Source organism: Staurois parvus, unplaced genomic scaffold, assembly GCF_062004578.1.
Source record: "Staurois parvus isolate SC_StPar_1 unplaced genomic scaffold, SC_StPar_1.0 ptg000438l, whole genome shotgun sequence".
NCBI classification, from domain to species: Eukaryota; Metazoa; Chordata; class Amphibia; order Anura; family Ranidae; genus Staurois; species Staurois parvus.
Window position 1 is genome coordinate 5,764,807 of NW_028318234.1, and position 26,428 is coordinate 5,791,234.

General features: G+C 41.8%; 1 protein-coding gene and 1 long non-coding RNA gene across 2 annotated transcripts in view; one reads left to right on the plus strand and one right to left on the minus strand.

Moving 5' to 3' along the window:
• Positions 1-26,428, plus strand: part of LIFR (LIF receptor subunit alpha) — a 147,586-nt gene that overhangs the window by 69,680 nt on the left and 51,478 nt on the right. Inside the window, exons 2-3 of the mRNA XM_089687828.1 lie at positions 20,431-20,581; positions 26,281-26,395. Of these exons, the coding sequence (XP_089543954.1) occupies positions 20,506-20,581; positions 26,281-26,395 (191 nt within the window). The 5' untranslated portion in view covers positions 20,431-20,505. The remainder of the gene's footprint in view (positions 1-20,430; positions 20,582-26,280; positions 26,396-26,428) is intronic.
• LOC149454114 (uncharacterized) lies at positions 1,247-2,917 on the minus strand. The gene is made up of 2 exons (XR_016314373.1): positions 2,792-2,917; positions 1,247-1,610 (listed from the first exon to the last, which is right to left on the minus strand). It is a non-coding gene; the product is annotated as an uncharacterized LOC149454114 (long non-coding RNA).

A 26,428-nucleotide genomic window follows, 5' to 3' on the forward strand; every position in this document is an offset into this window, starting at 1 on the left:
CTCCTCCATGCCTCTTATTAGTTTGGTTGTCCTTCTCTGTACTTTCTCCAGTTCCCCAATGTTCTTTTTGTGAATTGGTGCCCAAAACTGAACTGCATATTCCAGATGATGTCTTATTAATGATTTGTACTGGGGTAATATGATATCTCTCTCTCTGGAGTCTATACGTCTTTTAAAACAAGAGAGGATTTTGTTCGCTTTAGAAGTAGCTAGTGTTTTTACAAGCAGGTCAGAAGTGGTAGTTCCTCTATTGCTCTCAATACAGCTATATTGTCGTGAATTTTACAGAATGCCAAAGTTTAAAGCAGAGCGCCGGGCAAAAACATCTTCACATGTCCTTGTTGCTGTTTTCCTACTTTCACTGAATATTTTATCCATCTTCTGGTTCACTCAGTAGTTGCTGTGAAATAGCCAATTGATTTTCAAATCAAACTGTTTATTCTCTTTGGTTTCCTGTTTGTAAGACCAATTACAGTTGCTATGCCTCCTTTTCCCCCAGCCAGTGGTCTTGGCACATCCCTTCTGTAGTTTTTTCTCCAGGAAGCAGTGATGTAATTCAGCCCTACTTGCATTGGTGGGCGGGCCGAGACTCTCAGGCACATTCAACATGTACAGGCCTAGTGTACCCGCCCACATTCACTACAATTCCTTGTGGATGATGGGAAATGTAGTTTCCTTTTACTGCAGACAGAGAGGAGAGGATATGATGTAATTCCTGCTGTTACACCTCCTCCTTGGCAGAGCAGATGCTGTTATCATTTGAGTTACTGAGATGAAGTCATGAAAATTCAATTAGACTTTTCACCTAAATGGTAAGGATTTTCATAATTTCTATTAACAGTTTAGTGTATTGTGTAGGGGGATGTACTAATGGGTGTGTTTTCTTTTTTTTGTTTGCCTATCCTGGAGTTCTTCTTTTAAAATGAATTCCAGGTATTGATATTTTATAGAGCATTACATTGGTCCAGCTTGGACCAGTGTAACTACATAAAATATCCATACCTGGAAATCATCTTTAAAGTGGTAGTAAAGTCGCAATGTTAACTTTTAACTACAGGTAAGCTTATGATAAAGCTTGGTATTGGCCATTCAGCTTCTAACTTCAACTTGTTCAATTAAGCTTTGTGTTAAGCCTCGTATACATGTTATGAGAATATCCTTTTTTTTTTTTTTGCATGCTAGTCTTATATCGAAAATGAAAGTTATGAAAATTCCCGTACAACAAAATACAACTTTGGAAGTGATGTAACGTATTGTGATGTATTTTAATGTATTCTTTTGTTTCTGAGCTTGCGTGTTCTTGGACACTCTATTTCTCGTTCGTTCTGGTATCGCACGAGAAAAATTTTCATGGTTGTTCCTTCGGATAATTATGCATGATCAGCTCTCGAAAGTTGTGTAATAACATTCAGATTATTGGACGAACGTTTTGAAAGTGGTATTTTTCGTCTGATTTTCTCTTCGTTTGTACAAGGCTTTAGCTTGAGGAAGGGATGAGCAGAGAAGTTCCTACCCATCCTAGGCTACAGGACTGTGGTGTTTCCGATGATACACACAGTGTACGGAGACACAACTCAAGTCCCTGCATGCAAGGGTGGCTCCATAGGACACTGCAAGAGAGAGGAGCCATTGTGAAACAAAATCTGGGGCAACTGTCATGACAGCAGCCTACACTAGAATATAGGCAAGGATTAAAAGTTAATGAAACTGAATTCTCAGTAAGTGATTACAAATTTAAGGGTTTAATATCACTTCAAAAGTTAACCTAACCCTTCAAGTGGCCTATTTTCTCAAACTTCCCCCAACCCAACACTTCAGGGTTAAAACAAAGCCTAACCCTAAATCTAGTGCCCCTTTCACACAGGCATTCTATCAATCTAATTTTGATCCGTGATTATCAGGTACAAAATGTATCCCTGGGGGTGGCATCAGTCTATATTTGCCTATATCCAGGTCTGTTAAGGTTTGTCGGAACAAACAAAAAATGTTGGCATCCAGATCCCCTTTTACTGATGATTGTGGATATGGGCGGATGGATGTCTGTCTATATTTGCCAACCATAAGGATTACATGGGTCTGCTTCTGCTCGGATCTGACCAGGGTGGGCTGACAACTCACGGGGCCCCCGGGCAATAGGGGATCATGGGGCCCCTGTGTCCTTGCCCAAACTCAAAAAAGCCTATGAAAAAGGTACCAGGGGCATCTCATGGGGCCCCCCTACTGACCTCGGGCAGTGCCCGAGTTTCCAAATGATCAGTCCGCCCCTGGATCCAACTCATCAGAGGTCAGTCTAGGATCAGAAGATGACCGTGTAAAAGGGGCCTAAACCTGCTATTATCTGACCCTCACACTAACCTGATGTAACCCATAAACTAAATCCTTGTTCTGTATACTCTGTTCTGAATCCTCACAGGTCTGCTGACTGCTCTCTGTATATATCAGAGTTGTTGGGACCCAGAACTTTGTAACAACATGTGAAATATAACATAAAAATATGGCACACCAAGCAAGTCAATTATGTGAAAAAAAATACTTTCAGTAAAACGAAACTCAGAACTTGTACTCTCTGAGAAATGTCTATAAGTAATGGCTGTGTAATGTACTTTGATGGCTTTGTTTGTTGGAACTGACAGATAAAACACCTTCTGTTCTCTGGTCCCTTGTGTTATGTAAACAGTTCTCAGCCTGTGTGTTTTATAAATAAGACCTTTGTCAGCCTGCTGTCCTGGCAATACACAGGTGGTAGATGGAGGAGTTGGCAGGGATGACACCTGAGGCTCCATTCACTAACCTGTAACCTGATGGAGACTGCACAGTAGTCACAGGTGACATTGTACAGCGGGATCTCTTCTTTGTTCGCAGCACAGCAATGTTTCTGTTCTCCTTGCCTTAACTCGCCTTCCCTGGGGAACCTGAATTGCAGCCGCCCATTGCCGAGTGCAGAGGGAATTTACAGAGAAACTTCAGGCACACAGCTGATTGCACAGTTGAGATACATTATCTGAGAGCCATTTTTCCTTTTAACTGCCAAAGGATGTGTTTTGTGTCTGTTGTTGCCCAATTCTGGGCAAATATGTTTTGTATGTAAATGGTCCTACAGCTGCTGTTTCCAGGAGGGTGGGTTGAGCCTTAAAGTTGGGTCTTAAAGGGTACTTCCCCACAAAGTCTCTAAACTTTTGCCTCACCCTGTAAGTAGGTTTAACCCCACAACTACCACCACCACTACCATTAGCACTGCCACCCAAAATGCTGCAATTACCTAAATCTCGCTCTGAGGCCTGCAGCATTGTTTACATCCCTCTGCTGACTTCTTCATCCAATGTCTCTTCTTGTGCAGGTTGACCCCTAAACTTCTATGGGGCTGATAGACAGTCTGCTCCTACCAGCCTAACAGAAGCCCATGTCTCCATTTCCATCTGGAAGCCTTGACAGAATGTCCATCTGTTGGGGGTTTCATTTTGTATGTAAAAGGTGATCTTAAAGGTAATTAACCACTTCCCGACCGGCCGTTGTATATAAATGGCCGGACGGTGGCACTGCAGGGTCGGGTGGCCATCTATAAACGGCCTCCCCGCACCCTGCTTGTGCGCGCTCCCTGGGAGCGCGCTGCACCGCGATCCGGTGCCCGCTGTGTCCTCCGGACACAGTGAAACACCGATCGTCGGACGGGACCTCTGTAAGAGGTCCCGATCATGTGATCACTGATTGGCCAATCAGTGATCACATGCAAAGTAGTAAGCAAGATGTCACTTCTGACATCATTGCTTACTATGTGTGAAATCTGTGAATGATCACAGAGGTCACATGGTACAAGGCTATTCACAAAAGCCTTGTACCATGTGACAAGCTGTGACCAATCACAGCTTATCAGTTCTTCTCAATGAGTGCAAGAATGCACACAGAGAGAAAGAGAAATGATTGCTTTTACATCCTATATGGGTGTAAAAGCAATCAGTGTAAAAAAAAAAAAAAAATCTTCATCACCCCTCACAAGTAGTACAGTGTCACCATGGTGACAGTATGTAAAAAAAAAATAAAAAAATAAAAAATAATAATATAAAAAAATAAAATAAAAATGTAAAAAAAAATGTTTAAAAATTATAATTTTTGCTTATAAACTAATTTGGATTTTTTTTTTTTACTAAAAAGATAACGGAATAAATTTTGGCTAAGATTTATGATGAAATATTATTTATTTGCAAAATTTTATTAAAAAAACACTTTTTTTCAAATATTTTGGACATTTCATTTACATAGCAAAAAAAATACAAATCCCAATGGTGAATAAATACCACCAAAATAAAGCTTTATCTATCTCAAAAAAATGGTAAAAAATTCATTTGGGTACAGTGTTGCATGACCGCGCAATTGTCATTCAAAGTGTGATAGCGCTAAAAGCTGAAAATTGCCCTGGTCAGGAAGGGGGTAAAAGTGTCCGGTCTGGAAGTGGTTAAAAAAAACAAACATGTTATATATACCTGCTCTATGCAGTGGTTTTGCACAGAGCAGCCCCGATCCTCCTTGGGTCCCCCGCCGACACTCCTTGCCCCTTCCTCCTGCAGAGTGCCTCCAGGGCAAGCAGATTGCTATGGGGGCACCCAAGGTGGCTCACTCCGAAGCTGCTGCTCTGCATGGCTAATCACACCCAAAGCCGTGGGTCGACCCTGTCCCCTCTCTCTCCTCCATTGGCTCACTGGCTGTGAGCCAAAGAGGAGGGAGAGCTAAGGCTCTTGTGCACATCACTGGATCTCAATGGGGCTGGGGGGGGGGGGTGAGGCTGCTACACACAGAAGGTTTTTACCTTCATGCATAGATCATAGGTCAGTCAGGAAATGCACCTTTAGTCCTGATTTTTAAAAACATTACCTTTATGGAGGGTGCTTTTAATGCCCTTTTTGGGGGCTTAAGTTGGAAAATTTAATTACCTATTTTTTTTTAAGTCTGAAGACCACAATATAATATATAACTACAATAATTTATCACAGTGGTCCTAAACAAGTGGTGGAAATGAAATGTGTTGACTTATGATTATGATCAGAGGAGTTCAATAAGGCATTTGAACCATTTTTCCGGTTGTATGGACTTTTAAAAAGGCCTGCGCCAGATCCCTGCCACCAGTCTTAGTAGCTTTATCAGAACATGTGGCAGATTCAGGTAGTTCTTTTTACAATGTGGCACATTGACTGCCCTAAATTTAAAAAAAATTACCTCCAGTTTGTAGATAAAACTGGAAGACCAACTCTAACTAGACGTACAGAGACAGGCAAGAGTGTCCAACTCTGTAGGCAACAGGTTTGCCATGGCTCCCCCCTCCCCATCTGTCATTGGTTGTATAGAATGCCGTTGGCTTCATAGCCAGCAGGTTCCTAGGCTCCTAGGAACCAGTGATGCTGACAGTGTGTGGAGCCTGATGGGGAACCTGAGGAACTAGTTCCCTGTCAGGTCCACTCCCATTGTGATTGACAGCAGGCAGTGGGTGAATTCTATAGCTCCGTGTTTCTCAACCTATTTTCAGTCAAGACACCCTTTAAAATTATTAACCGTCCACAGGTACCCTTTAAAATTATGGACAGTTTGTTGCACCTCATTCTAAAATGGGGTGCCTCAAGACTGTCCATATTGTTAAACGGGCACTCCATTCTAAAATGTGAAAAACTATTCTAATAATTTATATAACGCAGCAACATCCACACATGTAGGACACCCAACATTAGAGGTGATTTATTCTTTTAAAGCTACACTTTTGCACACTGGTACTGACTAGCATTCCATTGTTTCTATTCTCGCTCGTTTTTTTTCCATCACTGAGCTAATATGACCCCAGCACTGATGGAGAGGGGCAGGGGAGAGGCAAACCAGGGTGCTGTGCAGGAAGCTGACAACCTACTTATTAACTGATGATGTCATTGGTTGTCAGGACACCAGTGGCTAGAAGGTCATAATGGTGCACAATGAAAACCTGTGGCTTTGTGTAACTAAAAGACTGGCTTGTATGCAAGTTTGTAGGCAATTTTTGGACATTTTGCCAAGGTGCCCCTGGGGAAGCCTCAAGGCACCCTGTTTGAGAAAGGCTGCTAGAGCTAATAGCAGCCTGTCTATTGGTACCAGAATCTGCTGTCAATCAGAAGGGGAGTTGACCTGATGGGGTGCTAGTGTCTGTGAATCCTCATCCGGCTTTTCCTACCAAGCCAAAAGACTTCTCTCCTGCTGCACTGAGGATGGAGTGTGGATGCGGAGACTCCTACCCCAGTGCACACTCCTTATAAATTCCTCAGAAAATGTTTTAATACCTGTATTTGAGCTTTTCGTACTTGTGCCTTTCACTCCTCTGAATGTCTGATCAAATCATTTTTGTGTACTTGGATTAAATAAAACTTTGTATTTAAATATATATTTTTGTCTCCAAGATGTGTAAATACATTTTTGAGTGTTCTATATGAAGTCCCCTCTTCTACAGTTTCTTCATTTAGCCTGGGTTCACACTGATGCAGTGCGGAATTAGTACTGGTTTGTGTGTGAATTCTGCACCGCATCGTTATCGCACCTCGTTCATGCGAACTGCTGCGGGTGAGTATGTTAAGTTAACAACACCTTGAAATCGGTTTGAAAAACGCAGCGCGATGTGCAGAATCGAATCGCATGGGTATGAATACCCATGTGATCTGATTCTAGTGCGGACAAATAAAAAGGGTGCACCTTTTTGGTGCGAGTGCGGTGCGATTAGAGCCATACAAAATGGATGGCTCAAATTGCACCACACAGAATTCGCACGTGATTTGCATAGGAATGTGGTGCAGCTCCTGTGCGAATCACATGCGATATGCCGCACCGCACAAGTGTGAACCGGGCTCAAAGCTTATTTTCCAACATTTATTTTAAAGAATAAAGAAAGACTGATGATGCTGATAGCAATGTTTATTTTCTGAATCCAGGAATTTGGAGCTGGCTTTCCATGGCAAAATACCTCCGGTCAAGTGGTTTGTGTGTTTTTACTTGGCCGATGGTGATGCTTGCAGGTGTTTTGTATTGTTGAATGTTTTTTCTTGTCTGACAATTAGGTGCGCGCACACACACACGCATGCGCACACACACGCACACACACGCACACACGCATGCTCACACACACACACGCACACACACTCCCTATCCCCGACGGCATGAATTCCTATTGCACACAAGGCAATTCCTGCTATGGCCATTGTTTATCCTGTATCACAGCGGACAGACTGTCAATAAAACTTTATTGCCAATCAGCCATGACAGTTTAACTGCCCTCTCATATGAGGCCTGCTGGAGTATTGTGACTCAGACCTGGAGCCTTTCCAGATAGCAATTGCAGCGTCAAATCACCTGCCGAGTCGTTCAACTGCCAGGAACGTTTTCTTTTGTAGAATTGCTACTACTTGTTCTTGTGTAATAAACAGCATCAAACAGAAAACCTCCAAGATGTCACTTTAAGGCCTCATTTATATATTTTATTTATTTATTACAGTTACTTATATAGCACCATCAATTTACACAGCGCTTTTACATATATATTGTACATTCACATCATTCCCTAACCCTCAAGGGGTGTACAATCTAAGGTCCCTAACTCACATTCATACATACACATACTAGGGACAATTTAGACAGGAGCCAATTAACCTACCAGCATGCCTTTGGAGTGTGGGAGGAAACCGGAGTACTTGGAGGAAACCAGGGGCGGACTGACAACTCATGGGGCCCCCGAGCAATAGGGGATCATGGGACCCCTGTGTCCTTGGCCAAACTCAAAAAAGCCTATGAAAAAGGTACCAGGGGCATTTCATGGGGCCCCCTACTAACCCCGGGTCCTCGAGCAGTGCCAAAATTTCCAAATGGTCAGTCCAACCCTGGAGGAACCCACACGGGCACAGGGAGAACACACACTGAATATAACTGGATACTAACATTTATAGGTAAAGTTGATCCAGGGAATATCCGATTTCCTCTCAGGGGGATCAGGAAGGAATTATTTTCCCAGCAGGAGCAAATTGGATCATGCTTTGCTGGGTTTTTTTTATTTTTTTGCCTTCCTCTGGATCAACTGTGGGTATAGGATTGTAACTTTTTTTTTACTATGGCTGAATTGGGTGGACTTTTTGTCTTTTTTCAGCCAGACTATGTAACTATGTAACATACAAACTCCAGGCAGATGGTGCAATGGTTGATGCATACTGGACGTTTTTACAGCTGCTGTTGGCTTTTGGTGTTTTTTTTTTGCTCTACAGCCAGTAAACTTCCCAGCATGTTATCCTATGTGTCTATGCACACATAGGCTTTAATAAGCGTTTTGTGGCAGGGGCCAGAACTAGTGGGCTTCTACAGCAGTTTTTAGTTGGTAAAATGCTCTAACACTGGTAAACATGGAAAATCGCAGCAAACCAGTGTTTTTGGCCTTTTTATTTTTTTTTTTTAATAAAAATGTTATTTATTTTTTTGTGTAAAAAAAAAAAACACTAAAAAACTTGAACGCAGAAAAACGTGGCTAAACTCTAAAAAAAAAAAAAAAAAAAAAAAAAAAAATGCAGAAAAGCGCACGTTTTTTATGTGACTTTATACAGCTAACACTACTGGCATTTTTAAAACACCCGGTGTGCATGAGATCTTATACCCAAATCAGTCTAATCCTCCAGAGTTGTCTCTCTTTGGGCCCTACTTGTGCCACCATTCATGGCCTTGGCTGTCAATCACCAGGTCCCAGCCAGTGATTATTCGCTGGTGGACGGTGATCGCCGAGTACCTCCGACGGGGGAGAGACCTGTGTATAAACAATACAGCTATCTCCCCTGTCAGCTCCTGCACACTGCTTTGTATGGCTCTAAATAGCAGACCCATACAAAGCAGTGTGCTTACAGTGTAAAGAACGCACACAGTAAAACAGCACACAGTTAACCCTTTGATTGCCCATGTTAACCCCTTCCTGCCCAGTGACATTAGTACAGTTTTAATTAGCACTGATCACTGTATTGGTGTCACTGGGGATGTCAGTGACACCAAGTCAGTTCCCCACAGTGTCAGAATGCCCACCGCAGTCCTGCTATAAGTCGCTGATCGACACCAATACTAGTAAAAAAAAATTTCCAGTATATATACCGCCATTTGTAGACGCTATAACTTTCACATAAACCCATTAATTTACACGTATTGGGAATTTTTTTTTTTAGCAAAACCTTGTAGCAGAATACATTTTGGCCTAAATTTATGACAAAATTAGATTTTTTACATTTTTTTTACTAGACATGTTTTAGACCAAAAAGTCCAAAAAATTTTTTTTTTCAAAATTGTCGGTCTTTTTGTGTTTATAGCACAAAAAAATAAAAATGCACAGGCGATCAAATACCACTGAAAGAAAGCTCTATTTGTGGGGAAAAAAGGGCTTAAATTTATTTTGGGTGCAGCATTGCATGACCGCGCAATTGTCAGTTAAATTAACACAGCGCTGAATCACAAAAAATGGCCTGGCCCACACACATTGCATTTTGAGTGCCTTTATGAAAAGGGTCCTGTGCAAATTTGTAGCGGTGCGTTCCAGAGTAGAGTGGCGTGTGTAGATAAGTGTTTAGATAGGATTGTGATTGACAGGTGTTTCCACATTGGGTGTTTTTTGCTTTGAAGTCTATGCAAAGTGTTTTTGCATTGACGTTTATGGGAGATATTTTTGCATTGATGTCTGTGGGAGGCTTTTTTGCATTGATGTCTAAGAAAGGCGATTTTGCATTAAAGTCTATGGGATGTGATTTTGCATTGAAGCCTGTGGGATGTGATTTTGCATTGAAGCCTGTGGGATGTGATTTTGCATTGAAGCCTGTGGGATGTGATTTTGCATTGAAGGCTGTGGGATGTGATTTTTGCATTGTAGTCAATTGCCCGCTGTAAATGTAAAATAAAAAACCCCACCTGCCCGGAGCATGGAACTGCATGTCCCGGGTGTCGAGCGATATGATTTTCGCATCCCTGACATTATTGGCATCAAAAGCCGATATTGCCCTCTCCAGTGGAAATGACTTCTTGTAGTCATTTTGTATAACTGCCCACCAGTCTCTGACATTTTTGACCACTCCCCCATGCAAAATCCCTTTTAGTTTCTAGGTATTTGTTGGTTTTATTGCATGGGCTGCCTGTTTCAAAATCACCCTACAAAATTTCAATGGCAGTAAAGCCAGTGCTTAATGGATTTGCTGGTCTTCTTTGGACCACTATCGTGTTAAGACTCCCTTCAACTTAGCATACTTTAATTTGATGTAGAGTCTATAGTTGACATGATGTGGGTGTTCTGCCCAAACCTGAAGCAGCAAAGTGACCTCAAACTATAACACTTCCATCACCATTTTTCACAGTTATGAGATTCTTCTGTCCAAAAACTATGTTCCAGTTCTAGCAAACGTGTACTTTTACTGTGAACTAACAACTCTAACTTTTATTGATCAGTATTCTGCATAATGTTCCAGAAGGCCTGGTCTTTGTATGTTCAAAGCAAATTATATTCTTGCTCTAAAACTTTTTTGGACAGCAAAGGCTTTTTCCTAACACACCTCACATGTGGGTTGAATTAGTCTTTTTCAGATTGTAGATCCATGCACTTTGACCCCAACCGGTACCTCTTGAAATTCTTGGGGATCTTCGGAGACTTCCTTTAGCATCTGTCAGCTTTTGAGTTGAATTTGCTGGGCTGGCTAGTACTGGACAAATGTAGATTATTTTCCTTACAGTGGAATGCTTGCTTTCAAATCATTTGGCGATCTTTTTTAGATGCCTTGCCAGACTCATAGGTATCTGCAACTTTCCTTTTGAGGCCCTTGGAGAGCTCATCTGATCTTGGCATGATGTCAATAGCAAAGAGAACACCAGATCCTAGCTCAGAGGCTGAAACAATGACATAAGTCATTTGCCATATACCACTATACGCTCAATTTATCTGACTTTTTTTTTTTTTTTTTAGTAAACTGCAAATGGGATTGGGGCCATTTACATCCTTGTGGTGCTTTAACACAGGGGTAAAGTGTGTTGTGTAAGCAAGCTAGTGCATTTGAATGGGCTTCCTTAACACAACGCACCAACAAATGTGCATAAACTGTTTTTAGATTGACAACACATGGTAGTATGTTACCTTGTGTTGGGGGCTTTCAGAATGAATAACACCACAGCGCATCAATTTACTGAAGTGTTACCGCTCAGCAACTGTGCAAGTGTGGACTAATTGATCATAATGGCTGTTTCTATTACTATTATTATATTATTATTATACAGTATTTATATAGCGCCAAAGGGTATGCTCAGCGCTGTACAGTAGCAAGGGGGACAGAACATGAGACAAGACAGTAACAATACAATACACGAGGGGTTCGAGGGCCCTGCTTTTTCGAGCTTACAATCTAGGAGGGAGGGAAAGGTGGTACAGGAGGAAATGGCTGTGGGGGATGGAGTGGTGAGAGGAGTGGAGGAGGTTAGTTGTTAGATGAGGTCAGGTGTTAGGTGAGGTTGAGGTAGGCTTCCCTGAAGAGGAGGGTTTTCAGGGTGCGCCTGAAGGTGAGGAGGGTAGGTGACAGTCTGATTGGGGTAGGGAGTTCCAGAGGATGGGGGAAGTCCTGGAGAAGTCCTGCAATTGGGCGTGGGAGGAGGAGACCAGGGAGCTAGAGAGTAGAAGGTCCTGTGAGGAGCGGAGGGCACGGGTAGGGTAGTATTTGGGTATCAGGTCAGTTATGTAGTTTGGGGCGGCATTGTGAATGGCTTTGTAGGTCAGAGTTAGCAGTTTGAATTTGATGCGTTGGGCAATCAGGAGCCAATGAAGGGATTGGCAGAGGGGGGAGGCAGATGTGGAGCGGTTGGTGAGGTGGATGAGTCTGGCTGCTGAGTTTAGGATCGACTGGAGTGGGGATAGCGTTCGTTTGGGTAGGCCAGTGAGAAGGGAATTACAATAGTCCAGGCTTGAGATGATGAGGGAGTGTACGAGTTGTTTGGTGGTGTCTGGGATGAGGAATGTGTGTATCTTGGAGATGTTGCGGAGGTGGAGCCTGCAAGATCTAGATAGCAGTTGGATGTGGGGTAGGAAGGAGAGGTGGGAGTTCAGGGTGACACCCAGGACTTTGGCGTGTGGGATGGGAGAGATGGTGGCGTTGTTAGTAGTGATGGAGAGGATTGGGGGGGGGGGGGGGCGCGGGGTGGGGGGAAGACCAGGAGCTCGGTTTTGGATAGGTTAAGTTTTAGGAAATGGAGCGACATCCAGTCTGATATGTCGTTTATGAGGTGGGCGATGCGGGCGGAGAGTGAGGGGGTGAGGTGGGGGGTGGAGAGGTAAATTTGGGTGTCGTCGGCATAGAGGTGGTAATTGAAGCCGTAGGAGTGAATAAGTATATTACTATACTACTATAATAGCCATCCTTGGTTTTTTCACTTGGGTGGAATTTGGTATATCTGACTGAATGGACTTGAGATTAGGACAGCCATGTGCACATAATTATAAATTATTATATAATAACAATTTTTTATTGATTGTCAGAAACACTGTTCAAGCAAGAAAAAACCCATCAAGACTGCCATAGTGGACATCTCTTTCAGAAAATATTAGTTGCCTGACTGTCATTCCAACTTAAAGCAGAAATAAACTCACCTTGAATCCAGCGGTGCGCCACCCCCACTGACTGACATCTTTGAATGGCCAGATTCCGGGTCTCGATTGCCAGCTGCCGTCATTGGTTGGACTGTAATTACTCCACTCCTGCACATGCACGAGAGTACCATCAGCTTTGGCGTTGCTGAATTTGTGCAGTGAGCTGAGCTTTTGCAGCTTAATAAAAAAATATCTTAACAATTCCACGCTATGGTATCTATGTATGTGTTTGTATAATATATATATTGCTTAACATACAGTGAAGGGAATAAGTATTTGATCCCCTGCTGATTTTGAATGTTTGCCCACTCACAAAGAAATGATCAGTCTAAAAATTGAATGGTAGGTGCATGGTAACACTGAGAGACAGACTAGCAACAAATAATTCAAAAGAAATGCATGTCTAACAAATTATGCACTGATTTGCATGTTCATGAGGGAAATAAGGATTTGATCCCCTTCACAAAACATGACTTGGTACTTGGTAGCAAATCCCTTGTTGGCAATCACAGAGGTCAGATGTTTCCTGTAGTTGACCACCAGGTTTGCACACATCTCAGGAGGGATTTTGGCCCACTCCTCTTGGCAGATCCTCTCCAAGTCATTAAGGTTTGGTGGCTGACATTTGGCAACTCAAACTTTTAACTCCCTCCACAGATTTTCAATGGGATTAAGGTCTGGAGACTGGCTAGGCCACTCCAGGACCTTAATGTGCTTCTTCTTGAGCCACTCCTTTGTTGCCTTGGCCATGTGTTTTGGGTCATTGTCATGCTGGAACATTGTGAGTGGGCAAACATTGAAAATCAGCAGGGGATCAAATACTTATTTCCTTCATTGTAAATATATCAATAAAACATGAGCAGCCACCACAATATTGCAGGCAACAATATACAAAATAATATACACAAGTGTGGTGCTTCATGTAATCAATGTTCATCTACAACTGGGGGCCAGCTTGGTCCATTTGGAGCCAAAAAGTTTCCAGGTCCATGGCTTGCCTTTGGAATTTGTATCGCGCATTTTGACCCATCCATAACTTGGGGTCAATTCAATCTGGTAAGAAGCAGAGTTTTTGGTGCTGGTGGATTCTCTCTATCTTCTCCTGGCTGGATTTGAGGCATTTATATCAGCATTGATGTTCCAGTAAAGAGGGGCTAATTCCATTATTTTATATCCATTACATGCGAATTGGACCTTTTTATTTCCATCTTCTCAGCATAATGTACAGGGGCGGTCGGGCAGGTCAATAGCTTTAATGCAGAAGGGACAAAGCATGTCTCTTCTGCATTACAAATCCTGCCAATCCGCCTGTTTTCTAGGCTAAAGTTCCACTTTAATAAACCTTCTCACCGCTTTCTGATTTTAATGCTTTCTGAGTTGCTGGCCCAGAACATATGTACACAGTTCAGTAAAGTTAGCAGAAGAGTTGGTCAACTAGCGTTCTCTAAAGGGAGATCAATAAGAACATGTCTTGTATTTTTCTCTCAGTTTCACTAATTGAGTCCCTATTGTCATGTTGGTATAATACAGTATAGGATGTGAATCAAGTTGTGTCAGGGAAGCCTCGGGCACTATTCCTTGTACTGGGAAAGAATGAGGTGACTTCCCGAACTGCTGAGAATACCACAATGTAGACACGTCTCATAACCTTTAGGAACTAATCCTCTCCATCCTCTTGCTGCCACAAGATCTCTTTTCAAACCTTTTCTATCAACATAACCTTTCAGATTGTGATAGGACGTGTACTGTATGTCAATGTAGGCAGGAAGGTGAGAACAGCTGGGCACCTTTAAGTTCCAACTTAACTTTTGAGGAAGAAATAACAATCACCCAAAATATACAAGCAAGGCTAATTTTTTTTACACATCTGAAAAGGAGGGATTACCTTATTTTCATATAATGTCATGTTGGTACGCTGTGGATGCTGATTACTTCTCAAAGATTATTTCCTCATGCATTGCTCAGGTGTGATTTTGGCCCATTCTTCCACAGAAACAGTCTACAAATCGTGAAGGTTTCTCTGGAACTCTGTTCTTTAGTTCTTTCCATAGATTTTCTATTGGGTTCCAGTCAGGTGATTGGCTGGGCCATTTTAGTAGCTTTATTTTATTTCTTTGAAACCAATTTAGAGTTTCCTTGGCTTTTTGTTTGGGATCATTGTCTTGCTGAAATTTCCACCTTCATTTCATTGTCATCATCCTGGTAGATGGCAGCAGATTTTTATCAAGAATGTCTTGGTACATTTTTCCATTCATCCTTCCTTCAATGAAATGAAATTTTCCAGTACCGTATGCTGAAAAACAGCCCCACGTCATGATGTTCCCACCTCCAAACTTCACTATTGGTATGGTGTTTTTGGGGTGATGTGCAGTGCCATTTGACCTCGAAACTTGGTGTGTATTACGGCATCCAAAGAGTTCAACTTTGGTCTCATCTGACTAGTCTATATTCTTCCAGTATTTCACAGGCCTGTCTAAATGTTGTGCAGCAAACTTTAAACAAGCTTCAACATGCTTTTTCTTCAGCAATGGAGTCTTGTGTGGTGAGTGTGCATACAGGCCATGGCGACTGAGTGCATTACGTATTGTTTTCTTTGAAACAATTGTACCTGCTAATTCCAGGTCTTTCTGACAAGGGGCAGGATTGCTTTCTAATTACTGATAGATTTCAGCTGGTGTCTTGGCTTTCCATGCGTTTTTGCACCTCGCTTTCTTCATGTGTTCAATACTTTTTTTCCCTGTGTCATTCCATTTTATTACACATAACTTAACTTCTGAACTTATTTGTTTTGGTTTCTTTGTATATATGGATTGCATGGGTTGCTGCAGACGTGGTGAAAATGATATGTCAATAGCGCCTTAATAAATATATTTACCTAGAAAAACAGCGATGTGCTAATACTTAATTTACTCACTGTGTGTGTGTGTGTGTATATATATATATATATATATATATATATATATATATATATATATACATATACATACATACACTTTTTTAATTTTTTTTTATAAGCTAAGCAGTGTTTGGAGGACTGAGTCTGGCTTCTTTCCTTCTGGGACATGTGAGTGTTTCTGCCCATCTTTTTGTTTCCCACCTCGTCCTACTGCATTATACATAAGATACAAGAAATACAAAATTCAATAAGGTGGGGGAACTCTCATGGCCACAGCAGGTGGGCAAACCCAGGAACACCTCAATAGAGTCCATAAGAAGTTGTTAGGGGGTTTCTTTTGGATGAACTAACCCTTTACTAATAGGATAATCTTTGAGAGGTAATCGGCATCTACAGTAGACCAAGATCAAATATGAGATTTTGAAAGGGAGTAATACATCAAATCTCTATGAGAAGAGCGATTAACATTTCTAGTATATTTTTATCATCTTTGAAAAGTAATCGACATCTAAGTAGCAAGTAGAAAGATTATCTGGATAATCCAGACAAGATTATTTTGGATAGTCCATCCAAAAGGTGTGTGTGTGTATATGTGCGTGTGTGTATATATGTATGTGTATGTATGTATATATATCATTTTAATAGGCAGAGCCTGAAGGGCAATTCTGGGCATCCTATACGTCCTGGACACTTCCAACAGTGGGATCTTCCACCTGTAGCTGCTGACTTTCCTCCTGAGATCTTTGGGTGTTTCCACCCAATTTTGTGTGCCCCAGCTCCTCCTATTTTGTTTTCTAGAAAATAAACACCAAATCCAACAAGGGAAGTGAGATTCTCATCATGGCCACAGGAGGAAGGAAAAAAACAGAAACACCATGAAAAATTGTCAAGATGTTTCTCTTACTAGCATCTACCAAAAACTAAAATATCAGTTTTTGTTGGATGGACCCTTTTACTGCAAGCTAACCTCACTCTCTGTTTTGTTTGGATAAATAGTACTTCTGAAATACGTATAAAATCTCCCATTATAATGTCTTGACACCACATCCCATATAAATACTAAATTACCAAAGACATAAAATAACTAATATCCTTCATGCAAGTTATTGTATGTATTTGAAATGCACAGTGATGATTCAAGTCATATCTAATTATCAAAGAAATGGCAAGGCCCCCCTGCACATGTTAAAGGTTTTATTAGATTTAGTATACATAGAAAGGAACATATTTGGAGGACCAACTCTTGGTTATTTCCTGAGCACCGATCAGCAGGCCACTTTGGGGCTCAGGCATAGAGAAAGTGATGTTCCCTTTAATATTTTATGTATATTTATATTTATTTCTATAAATTATATTTATATTTAAAGTATATTTTTAGTTTTTTGTATTGGAGCCTATTCTTCTCCAAGATGAAGTTAAAGTGGAACTGCACTGCATCTGAGCAGCACAAACCAAAAATGCTATCTAATTCATTTTTAATATTTATCCATGCCTCCAATGCGTTATTTTGCTGAAAAATACCTCCTTGCAATTCTGGCATGGCTATCTTGAGTAAGGGCAGATGATTCTTGTAGCATTTACTTCCTGGAATCTGTCTGCCCTTAGCTCAGGTATAGTTTGAGCTGAGAACCTTCCCTCCTGAAGACTCCTGGGATATATGACATTATTTGCCTAGGCATGGAAACCAGGAAGTAACTGAGGAAATGTAAAAAAAGAGTTTAAAACAAGTAAATATACAGTGCTCAGCATAAATGAGTACACCCCAGCAGATTTGTCAGAAAACCTTTACTGTCAGAATCTACATTTTCTATGGGACACTATACTACAAAATACTCCCACAAATGCAGGCCATTGATTGCAAAAATCACAAAAAAGTATTTTTCCTAACAAATTCATTCAAGACCATGTTTCAAAAATGAATAAACCCCGAAGAAAGTCTTAGGATTTTGTTGTCTTAAATGTAGCTTTGCTCCTAATTAACAAGAATTCAACTACAGGTGAGTCTAGTTATTCATTAAACAGGTGTCCAGCAGAAAGTGGATTATAAACGGGCGTTACTTGACAAAGAAAAGCCCTCCAATTTCATGCTGTCCGCAATGGCACCACATGGAAGAGAAATGGATTTCTTTACACAAGAAATGTGAAGGCTGCCAGAAGATCAGCAAAGCTTTACTTATCAGTCTGAATATTCTAGCAAACATGATACAGCAATATACCAAAGATGCACTCACAGCTTGAGAGGAGCGTCTTCTGATGAGAAGAGTTGAGCGTCACCATGTAAGTTCACTGCAGTTAGCTAAAGAGGTAGAAAGCCAAACTGGGGTGATTGTTTCCTGTGACACAATATGGCGTACACTGCAGAGGAATGGCATGCATGGGTGTCTTTCACGAAGGAAGCCTCTCCTAAAGCCCATGTGCTAAAAGCCGGGGCCCATACTGAGAAAGAAGACTACTGGGACTCTGCACTCTGGAGTGATGAGACTAAGATAGCTGTTTTTGGAATTGATGGCTTCAAAACTGTATGGCGTTGCAAAGGTGAGGAGTAAAACGAAAAATGCATGGTGCCTACAGTGATACATGGTGGTGGTGGTGCCCTTCTGTGGGGCTGCATGAGTGCTGCTGGTGTCGGGGAGCTGCATTTCATTGATGATATCATTCATTCACAGATGTAATACTCTATATTGAAAGAGAAGATGCTAGCATCACTGTGCTCTCATTCGTCGTGCACTTTTCCAACATGACCATGATCTAAAACACACATCTAAGGCCACTGTTGCATTTCTGAAGAAGAGCAGGCTGAAAGTGATTCAGTCGCCAAGTATGTCTCCTGATATGAACCCAATTGAACACCTATGGGGAATTCTGAAGAGACAAGTTGAGCGTTACTCTCCATCCAGCATCCAGGCTCTAAAAGAGGTCGTTCTTGAAGAATGGAAAACGATCGATGTTGCAATATGTCACCAATGTATCTAGAAGACTTTGTGCTGTCCTTACAAATCATGGAGGTCATACAAAATTACTAGATGTAGTAGTTTTTGTTGTGGGGTGTATTCATTTTTGCATCAGCTAATTTGAGCAAAACTAAAGATTTTGTAATCTAAGTTACCGTATTTTTTGCCGTATAAGACGCACTTTTTCTTCCCCAAAACTGGGGGGGAAATGTCAGTGCGTCTTATAAGGCGAATATGGAGCAGCCAGTCCGGTATTTCCACCGCGGCCGTGTCAGAATACCGGGCCGGCCGCTCAGCTCTGCAGCGGGACCTTACCTGTTCCTCTATCCAGCGGCGTGCTGTCTTCCCGGCTTCTGTAGTGTGGGCACTGGGCATGACAGCCGGGTGCCAAGTGCGCATGCGCAAGAAGCGCTGCTTTTTGTGAATGGTAAGGCGGTACCTGGGACACATGACAGATCCCAGAAGCCGCCGGACCAATCACAAAGCGCAAGTGCCTCTCGCTCATGCGCACTGGGCACCCGGCTGTCATGCCGAGCGCCATTACAGAAGCCGGGAAGACAGCGCACGGCTGGATCGAGGAACAGGTAAGATCAAACAAACTCTGCGGAAGTAAGAGCGGGTACCTGTCAAATTCAGGTACCCGCTCCCCACCTTCCCAAAGGTCAGCAGTCATCTGTACTGTCCGCAGTCTCTGGTCATCCCTGTGCTGTCCGCAGTCTCTGGTCATCCCTGTGCTGTCCGCAGTCTCTGGTCATCCCTGTGCTGTCCGCAGTCTCTGGTCATCCCTGTGCTGTCCGCAGTCTCTGGTCATCACTGTGCTGTCCGCAGTCTCTGGTCATCCCTGTGCTGTCCGCAGTCTCTGGTCATCTCCTGTACTGTGTCTGCAGTCCATTAGTTCAGAATTTTTTTTTTCCTGTTTTCTGCCTCTAAAACCTAGGTGCGTCTTATGGTCAGGTGCGTCTTATACGGCGAAAAATACGGTATATTATTAACCTTCCTTTCATGTAATGAGCTGAACAAATGTTCTACAAAACTCAGTTTTGTCAAACGTTTGCAAATTGTTCTTGTGTTCATTGAGATATTGATTAAAATCTTACTTTTCAAAAGGGGTGGACTCATTTATACTGAGCACTGTAATATACTTTCCTATCTGTTTACTAATGCTAGCAGCATAAGGATTACAAATAGTTAGTGTTGATTGAGAGAATTACGTTCCACCTAAAGTTTCAATTGTAGACATTTATCTGTTTTTTTGTTAAAAAATTTTTCTCAACAATTTTTCTCTCTCATTTACATGAACGGGCAGGACTTCCTACGCTGACCCCATGTTGAGTCAAAACTGTAGTATGCTGCAGTTCTGCCTTCTTGTGCGCAGAAATAGTTGTGTACCCACACAGGTGATGATTTCTGGTAATAGAAAGCACCCAGAAATATTCACTTGAGATGGGAAAATGTAATAAGGAAATTCAAACTTAAATGATCTAGAGAGCAAACACCTTGTATTTGAACAAAGTCACATCTATCTGTTGCTGTGAAGCGCAAAAAGTTGGAGTTTTACTGCATGTTAACAGAACACAAAACTGACAGCAGTACATTGCAGTAACACGCATTTTAAGTGGCATTACAACAGAGGAATGAGAACCATCCATGCAATGTAGTATGCTACATTAAAAAAAAATGTTGCAAGTTTGTTAGGAGTTTGCATTGTGGTACATCGGCTGCCTGTTTAATATGTTAAAATGGGAAAGATTTAATGTGTGTACAGTAATGCAATGCAGTGGAAATCCCTGAGTGGAGCCTTTGTGTATAATTGGCTTGGACAGCGAATAGAAAAGTGTGTTCAGTTGGCAGAACGGAGCACAGCAAATGTTGAGGTTACTGTGCCCTTAAATATGAGCAGGTGCAGTTCCTGTAAGCGAACCAATCTAATTATCCTTCATATTTTCTTGTAGGCTTGTTCGGCTCATTAAGAGATGCAGCTGCTAAAATAACCTCTGAAGGATCTGGCAGAAGACAAGTAACAGAGAATGCAGAATAAGCTTTGCCTCGGTGGTTTGATTGCTGTTGTCTGCTTGCTGAGCCATGTCTGCAGCCAGGCCACGGGTGAGTGTTCGTACATTGCCTTATCCACCCTGTTTTTTTGCCAGTGCAATTTAAAAAGAAAAGCTTAGTTTATTTTCACTAAGCACATATTTTGAGTTGAAGTGGTGTTAAACCCAAAAACTAACATTTAAAATATTGCCGCTTACCAATCCTTAGATGTGCTGGATGCATCGGTTTTCTTTTTTAGGACCTTGAGGTGTCTTCACTGTGGATGGTGGCGCATTGGAGCCACCATTGGACAACAGTATTGTTAATCTGGGGAGAGGGTAATATAAGATGTGCTAGCTGATTTAGATGGACTTGTCTGTTTACATCAAGTTGACATACAATGTATGCTAATCTGCAATGCACTAAAATCCACTTGAAGGCAACATTGCAGTGGAAACAGAGCACGTAGAAAACAATTGTTTTGATGACTGGTATTGATCAAGTGCAGAAAAATGCCAGTCATTGCACATAGTTCTACAAGATAGGCAGACGGCAGAACTGCGCACAGTGGGTTTTCACAGTAAACATTCTAAGGTATTGCAATGTATACCCTCAATTTTCCATGGCACTTTCACATTTTAACATCACTGCTGGTTTGTAGATGAGCATGTTTCAACTTGTATGTTCGCTCTTGCTCTCTCGTGTTGCTAGTGGTATGGGAGAGTAGCGCTACCCTCATGAGGGCTGCTGTGTTGTGGGTACCCCTAAGTTTCTCTCCACACAGCCAGGCAACTTGTATTTCTCACACAGACTTGCAACCTAGAGACTGTAACCAGTCCGTGGGCTTGGTTTTGCTTTATTAGGGGTAATCAACTTGGATAGGGAAATAGGGATTATGGGATGCCCAGTTGGCTTGAATCAATGAAGGGGGGACAGCTTCCTTCCTATATACAAACACAGATCCTGTTCAGACCCTGTTCTTTTCCGTCAGTTGTTTTAGGAACTAGCAGCTTAAATTCTCAAAAGTACATGCAGGAATATCTTCTCTACACCTGTAGAGCTGCTTCTATTTCCATGGCCTGCGAACGCTACTAGCCCTTCTGGCCTCTCGAGATCTCTCGGGAGAAGGATAAAGGATTGAGTCCAGCACTGTACTTAGAAAGCGTGCTACATGTGGCAGTGTTTCCCCTTGTAGACCCCAGAGAGTGGTGCTGTACTCACTCTGCCCTCTTTGCTCCCTGCTTCTCCAGGTCCTGATCCCATTCACGCTCCACTCATGAATGTATCCTCCTGAGCTGGCCCAAGCCCAGCATGGGGGCCGGCCCCCTAGACCTAGGGGACCCCTCCCAGGCACCGACAGTCTCCTCAGCACTCCATCTTCCACCTGACTCCTCTGTCAGCCTGATTCTTCCATATTTATAGGCCGGTCCACCACTCTACCAGGCCCTCCAAACCCCTTCCTGCTTACCGACTTCTGGAAATTTCTATGGTCCTCCAGAGTCAGGAGGAGGCAATAGAGCCACAACCTGTTAAGTCATCTAGCTGACCTGCAACAACCCCACCCCAATCACAGACTCACACAGTTGCCATGAGTCATACGCAGTGATTTTACCTTTAATACACTACACTATTCTAGTAGCACACTAGAGAGTGCTACAAGAGCAAAAGGAAGGGAGGCTCCACTGAAGGGACCAGCATTAAATTGAACCTTTTAATTTGCCCTCCATAAGGAAAGCACAAATTAATTTGATTGGCAAATAATAAAGTAAATCATTTGTAGGTACTGCAGCCCAGGATCCCAGGTACTGAGGGATCTGGAGGGGTCCTTAAAGGTTTGTATTTGAGTCTAAATATTTTCTAGCACATAGTTCTGATAGGACTGGGCTACAAGACGCTTGTATGTCAGATTCCTCCCTCTCAGTCATTAATTAGTGGCAGCTCTAAAAGGTAGTTAAGCTCAAGTCCATTTAAAGTATTACGGCTGCCATAAATCGCTGAATGAAGAACCACAAAATGTTGATCAGGAAAGTCCTAGTCATAAAACCTGAGGAGGGACCAGTAAACTTTGATGGATTTACAGTGGATAATGAAAGACTCCTATAGTCTGTCTTATTTTTTCTTCCTTCTTTTTTTCTTTTTTTTTTATCCATTATTTCCTTTTAATGTTACTTTTCTGATTCTTGCTGCTCTATATATTCAGCTATTTTCACTTATGGCTTCTCTTCTCTCAGGGAAATGTGGATATTCCTTGCCTCATTTAAGTAACTAAGTGAAGTCCAGGTTGTAAGTAGAGGGTTTCTGAAACTAAGTGGGCCTCATCCCATATATTTTTATATCATGCTGTTGACTCTGCCAAGTGCCATTGGACCTGGAACTATGCAGGCACCATCAGATGGAAGGTCAATTAACAGCCCGAGGAACCCCTAGCAAACTTTGCAGGAACCCTAGCATTCCATTGAACCCTGACTGAGAATGATGGCTTTAGTTTATCATGGAGCTGTCTCTATCCCAGCTCCCCCCTTCTCCGTTCTCTCCATCATCTCTCTATTAAAACCCCCCCCCCCATATTGTCTATCTTCATTTTTACATAGGTTATGGAAAATGCTCTAACATATAATTGTGTCAATAGTATGATTATTTCCCAGGTGTTCATAGTGTTATTGAATGCCTGAAGCCCCCCCCCCCCCCATGCACAAATTCCAGGTCTTTGTGATCAGGCCAATATGAATCCATGGGAAGCTGGAAAGAGACGGCAAACTTTAACACTACAAAGAAGCAATGGAAATTTCTGTGATCAGAATGGGCTGGAATTTGGTCAGAGCTGTGCGATAGGGTTTGCGTGTAAGAGGTACCTGCATTTAATACCTGTTGTATTTTTCTTTTTTTTTTGTGGTACATGAACATTGCTGCCACTTACAGTTTCAACCACTATAACTCCTAATTGCAAAGGAAATAAGTGAGCGCTAATTAAAAAACAACCCTACCAGCAGCTGTACACCTAAAAGGCACCATATAAAACCTTTCAAAGGACACAAGTATAGTATAAAAGGGTGCAGCGCTTCCAAAATCTATAATGCATAAAACATATAAACTAATGATATATTAAAGTGATCATGTGCAAATAAATATATAAGTCACTAATCCATAGGCTGATAGTGCTGAGAATCGCGAAATTCAATACAAAAAGTTCATAGAAGAGGTGATGGTGAGATCCCAAGTGATCTGAGGATGTCTTATGACGGAGACCGTGGGTCCGGTGATATAAAATATGATTGCACACTCACCAGATACGCAAATCAAATGCGCATTAATTGTAGAAATCACAGGTCATCCAATCTCATCAAAAGGATCAGCTGAACCCCTATGACTACGAGCAGTAGCTCGAAACACGTCAGAGTAGAGCTACAGCAGGTGTGACGCCACGCCTCCGTCGCCACGAGGGGCCCCGGCGGCCATCTTATTTATATTTATGGTCAGTAACTTTTATTTCTACTCCTATTTGTACCACTTAACTGTGAACGGAATAAACAACCTAAAGATACTGCACTATGTGGGCTCCTTTGTTCTTTTGAGCTCCTTTGGGAGCTAACTACACCCACAGAGCAAGCTATATCCATTGCAAGGTGACCCTCAGATGTGGCAGTGTCGTCAGGGAGTGTGGTATACAGTGACCAGATCTGACCAGATCCTTTTGATGAGATTGGATGACCTGTGATTTCTACAATTAATGCGCATTTGATTTGTGTATCTGGTGAGTGCACAATCATATTATTTTATATCATCGGACCCACGGTCTCCTTCATAAGACATCCTCGGATCACTTGGGATCTCACCATCACCTCTTCTATGAACTTTTTGTATTGAATTTCACGATTTTCAGCACTATCAGCCTATGGATTAGTGACTTATATATTTATTTGCACATGATCACTTTAATATATCATTAGTTTATAAGTTTTATGCATTATAGATTTTAGAAGCGCTGCACCCTTTTATACTATACTTGTATAACTCCTAATTGTCACTCAACAGATTGTCAATGAATCGGTGCCCTAGATGTGTAATTTCCCGTATCAAATATTTCTATGACCACAACATATTGTTTTTGTTTTCCTGGTATTTAGTTCTATCCTTGTTTTCTAGCTCTTGTGTACTGCTCCATAATAAGGGCCATGCTTAGTTTATTTTGCATGGAACTATTTTTAATCCCATATAGCGCAGATTATTTTGTGTATATACTTTTACCAGCTGAAAAAATATACAAACAAATTCCAAAACATTACATGTCTTGACATTGTTGTGCTGAAACTTCAAATTTGTTGCTTTTTACTACTTAAAACAAGATGTTATAAAAAATCTCGACATGTGACCTAGTTGAGTATATGCTTTAAAATATTACCTTTAGCTCCAATGAAGCAATGCTACCAAACAGTAACTCTCTTTTGATGTATCAGGCCAGAGTTTATATCTTCTGCCATATCGTTACTGCTATCCAAGGTTATGAAGTACACTGGTAAAATATAAATATGGCAGATGAAAGACACACAATGCTGACAAAATTCAACCTGTCACAGGTGTGATTTGTAGTGTTGGAAGAAGAAGATGGACAGTAACAATATGTGAGAGAGAATCCAAGGTAAAGTCATTTCTGGAGTACTGGAACAGTCCCCAGTAGATGTTAGGATGACAGCCTATGCTGGGTTATCTGTGTTGAACACTCAAAAGAGCAAGAGGGTATGGATATGATGGCCAATTAGAAGAGTCAGCTCCTGCTGAACAGTGTTTGCATTGGGTTAAGAACCCTCTTACCAGTCCTGTGGTGCAGCCTTGGATGCTGCTGGTTGCGGGGCCCCTCATGGAATGATGATTTTGTCTCCGGTGAACTCGGACAGGAAAGATGTAGTTCTGCTGTTGGTGATGGGATTGTGCTCCAAACAAAGGCCAGTTATAGATTGGGAGTCTTTCAGTGCGTAGCTGAAGACTGGTCAACACCCTTGCCTTCTCCAGTATGAGCTGGAGTGAATGAACGATGATCTCTCTTGCTCTCCCTACTGACAATGCTGCTACCCAGACCATGCTTCTGACAGAGCCTCTGGTTGGTAGAGCACATTAGCCTGAATGTCTGTACTGTCCCTGTCCTGGCACCAACTGCCCTGAACCTTTCCGGGTAACACACTATGAATCTCCACTATTTCCTTCATGCTATGGCACCTTGGGAACTGTAGTCTTTTTTTCCTTGCATCGGATTAATACCTTCACCAGTACAAAAAAATGGCAATTGCCCCAATCTATAACTGGCCTTTGTTTGGAGCACAATCCCATCACCAACAGCACAACTACATCTTTCACAATCCCCCTCAGCTGCATCTCCTCCTCCATGACCCAATGATGCCCAGTCAGTGGAGAATACTTAACAGCCAAAAAGGTGCAGCAATCGGACATACCGTGACCTGTAGTTCTTACATTAACAGTTGCATTAGTTTTGTTTCTTAAAGGTGCTGATTGCCAGCGGCTGGCTAAATTAGTGATAAGATAGGTCTGCTTTAAATCAATTTTTTTTTTTTAAATTTGAATGGATCTCATTTAAGTCCAAACACAGAAATCTTCAAAAAGGACTGGAATATAGTGCATACTATCAGTAATAAGACTACTGAGATCTGGGTAGCATTGCAAACCTGGTATTTTATTTATGTATGGTTCAGTTGTACAGCAGTGTAACGTTCTAGCTTGCAGCAACTTTTAACATATTCTGATTCATGTTAATATTTTAGAGTCTCCAGAATTTTATCGGAACCTAACATGTCTGACACATGATCTAGAGACCATATCTTGTAACTGGCATACTCCGGACTCAGTTGGATCAGTGCTTTATGAGGTTTGTTCAAGGTAAGAATCATTCTTCATTTACCATGGCATATA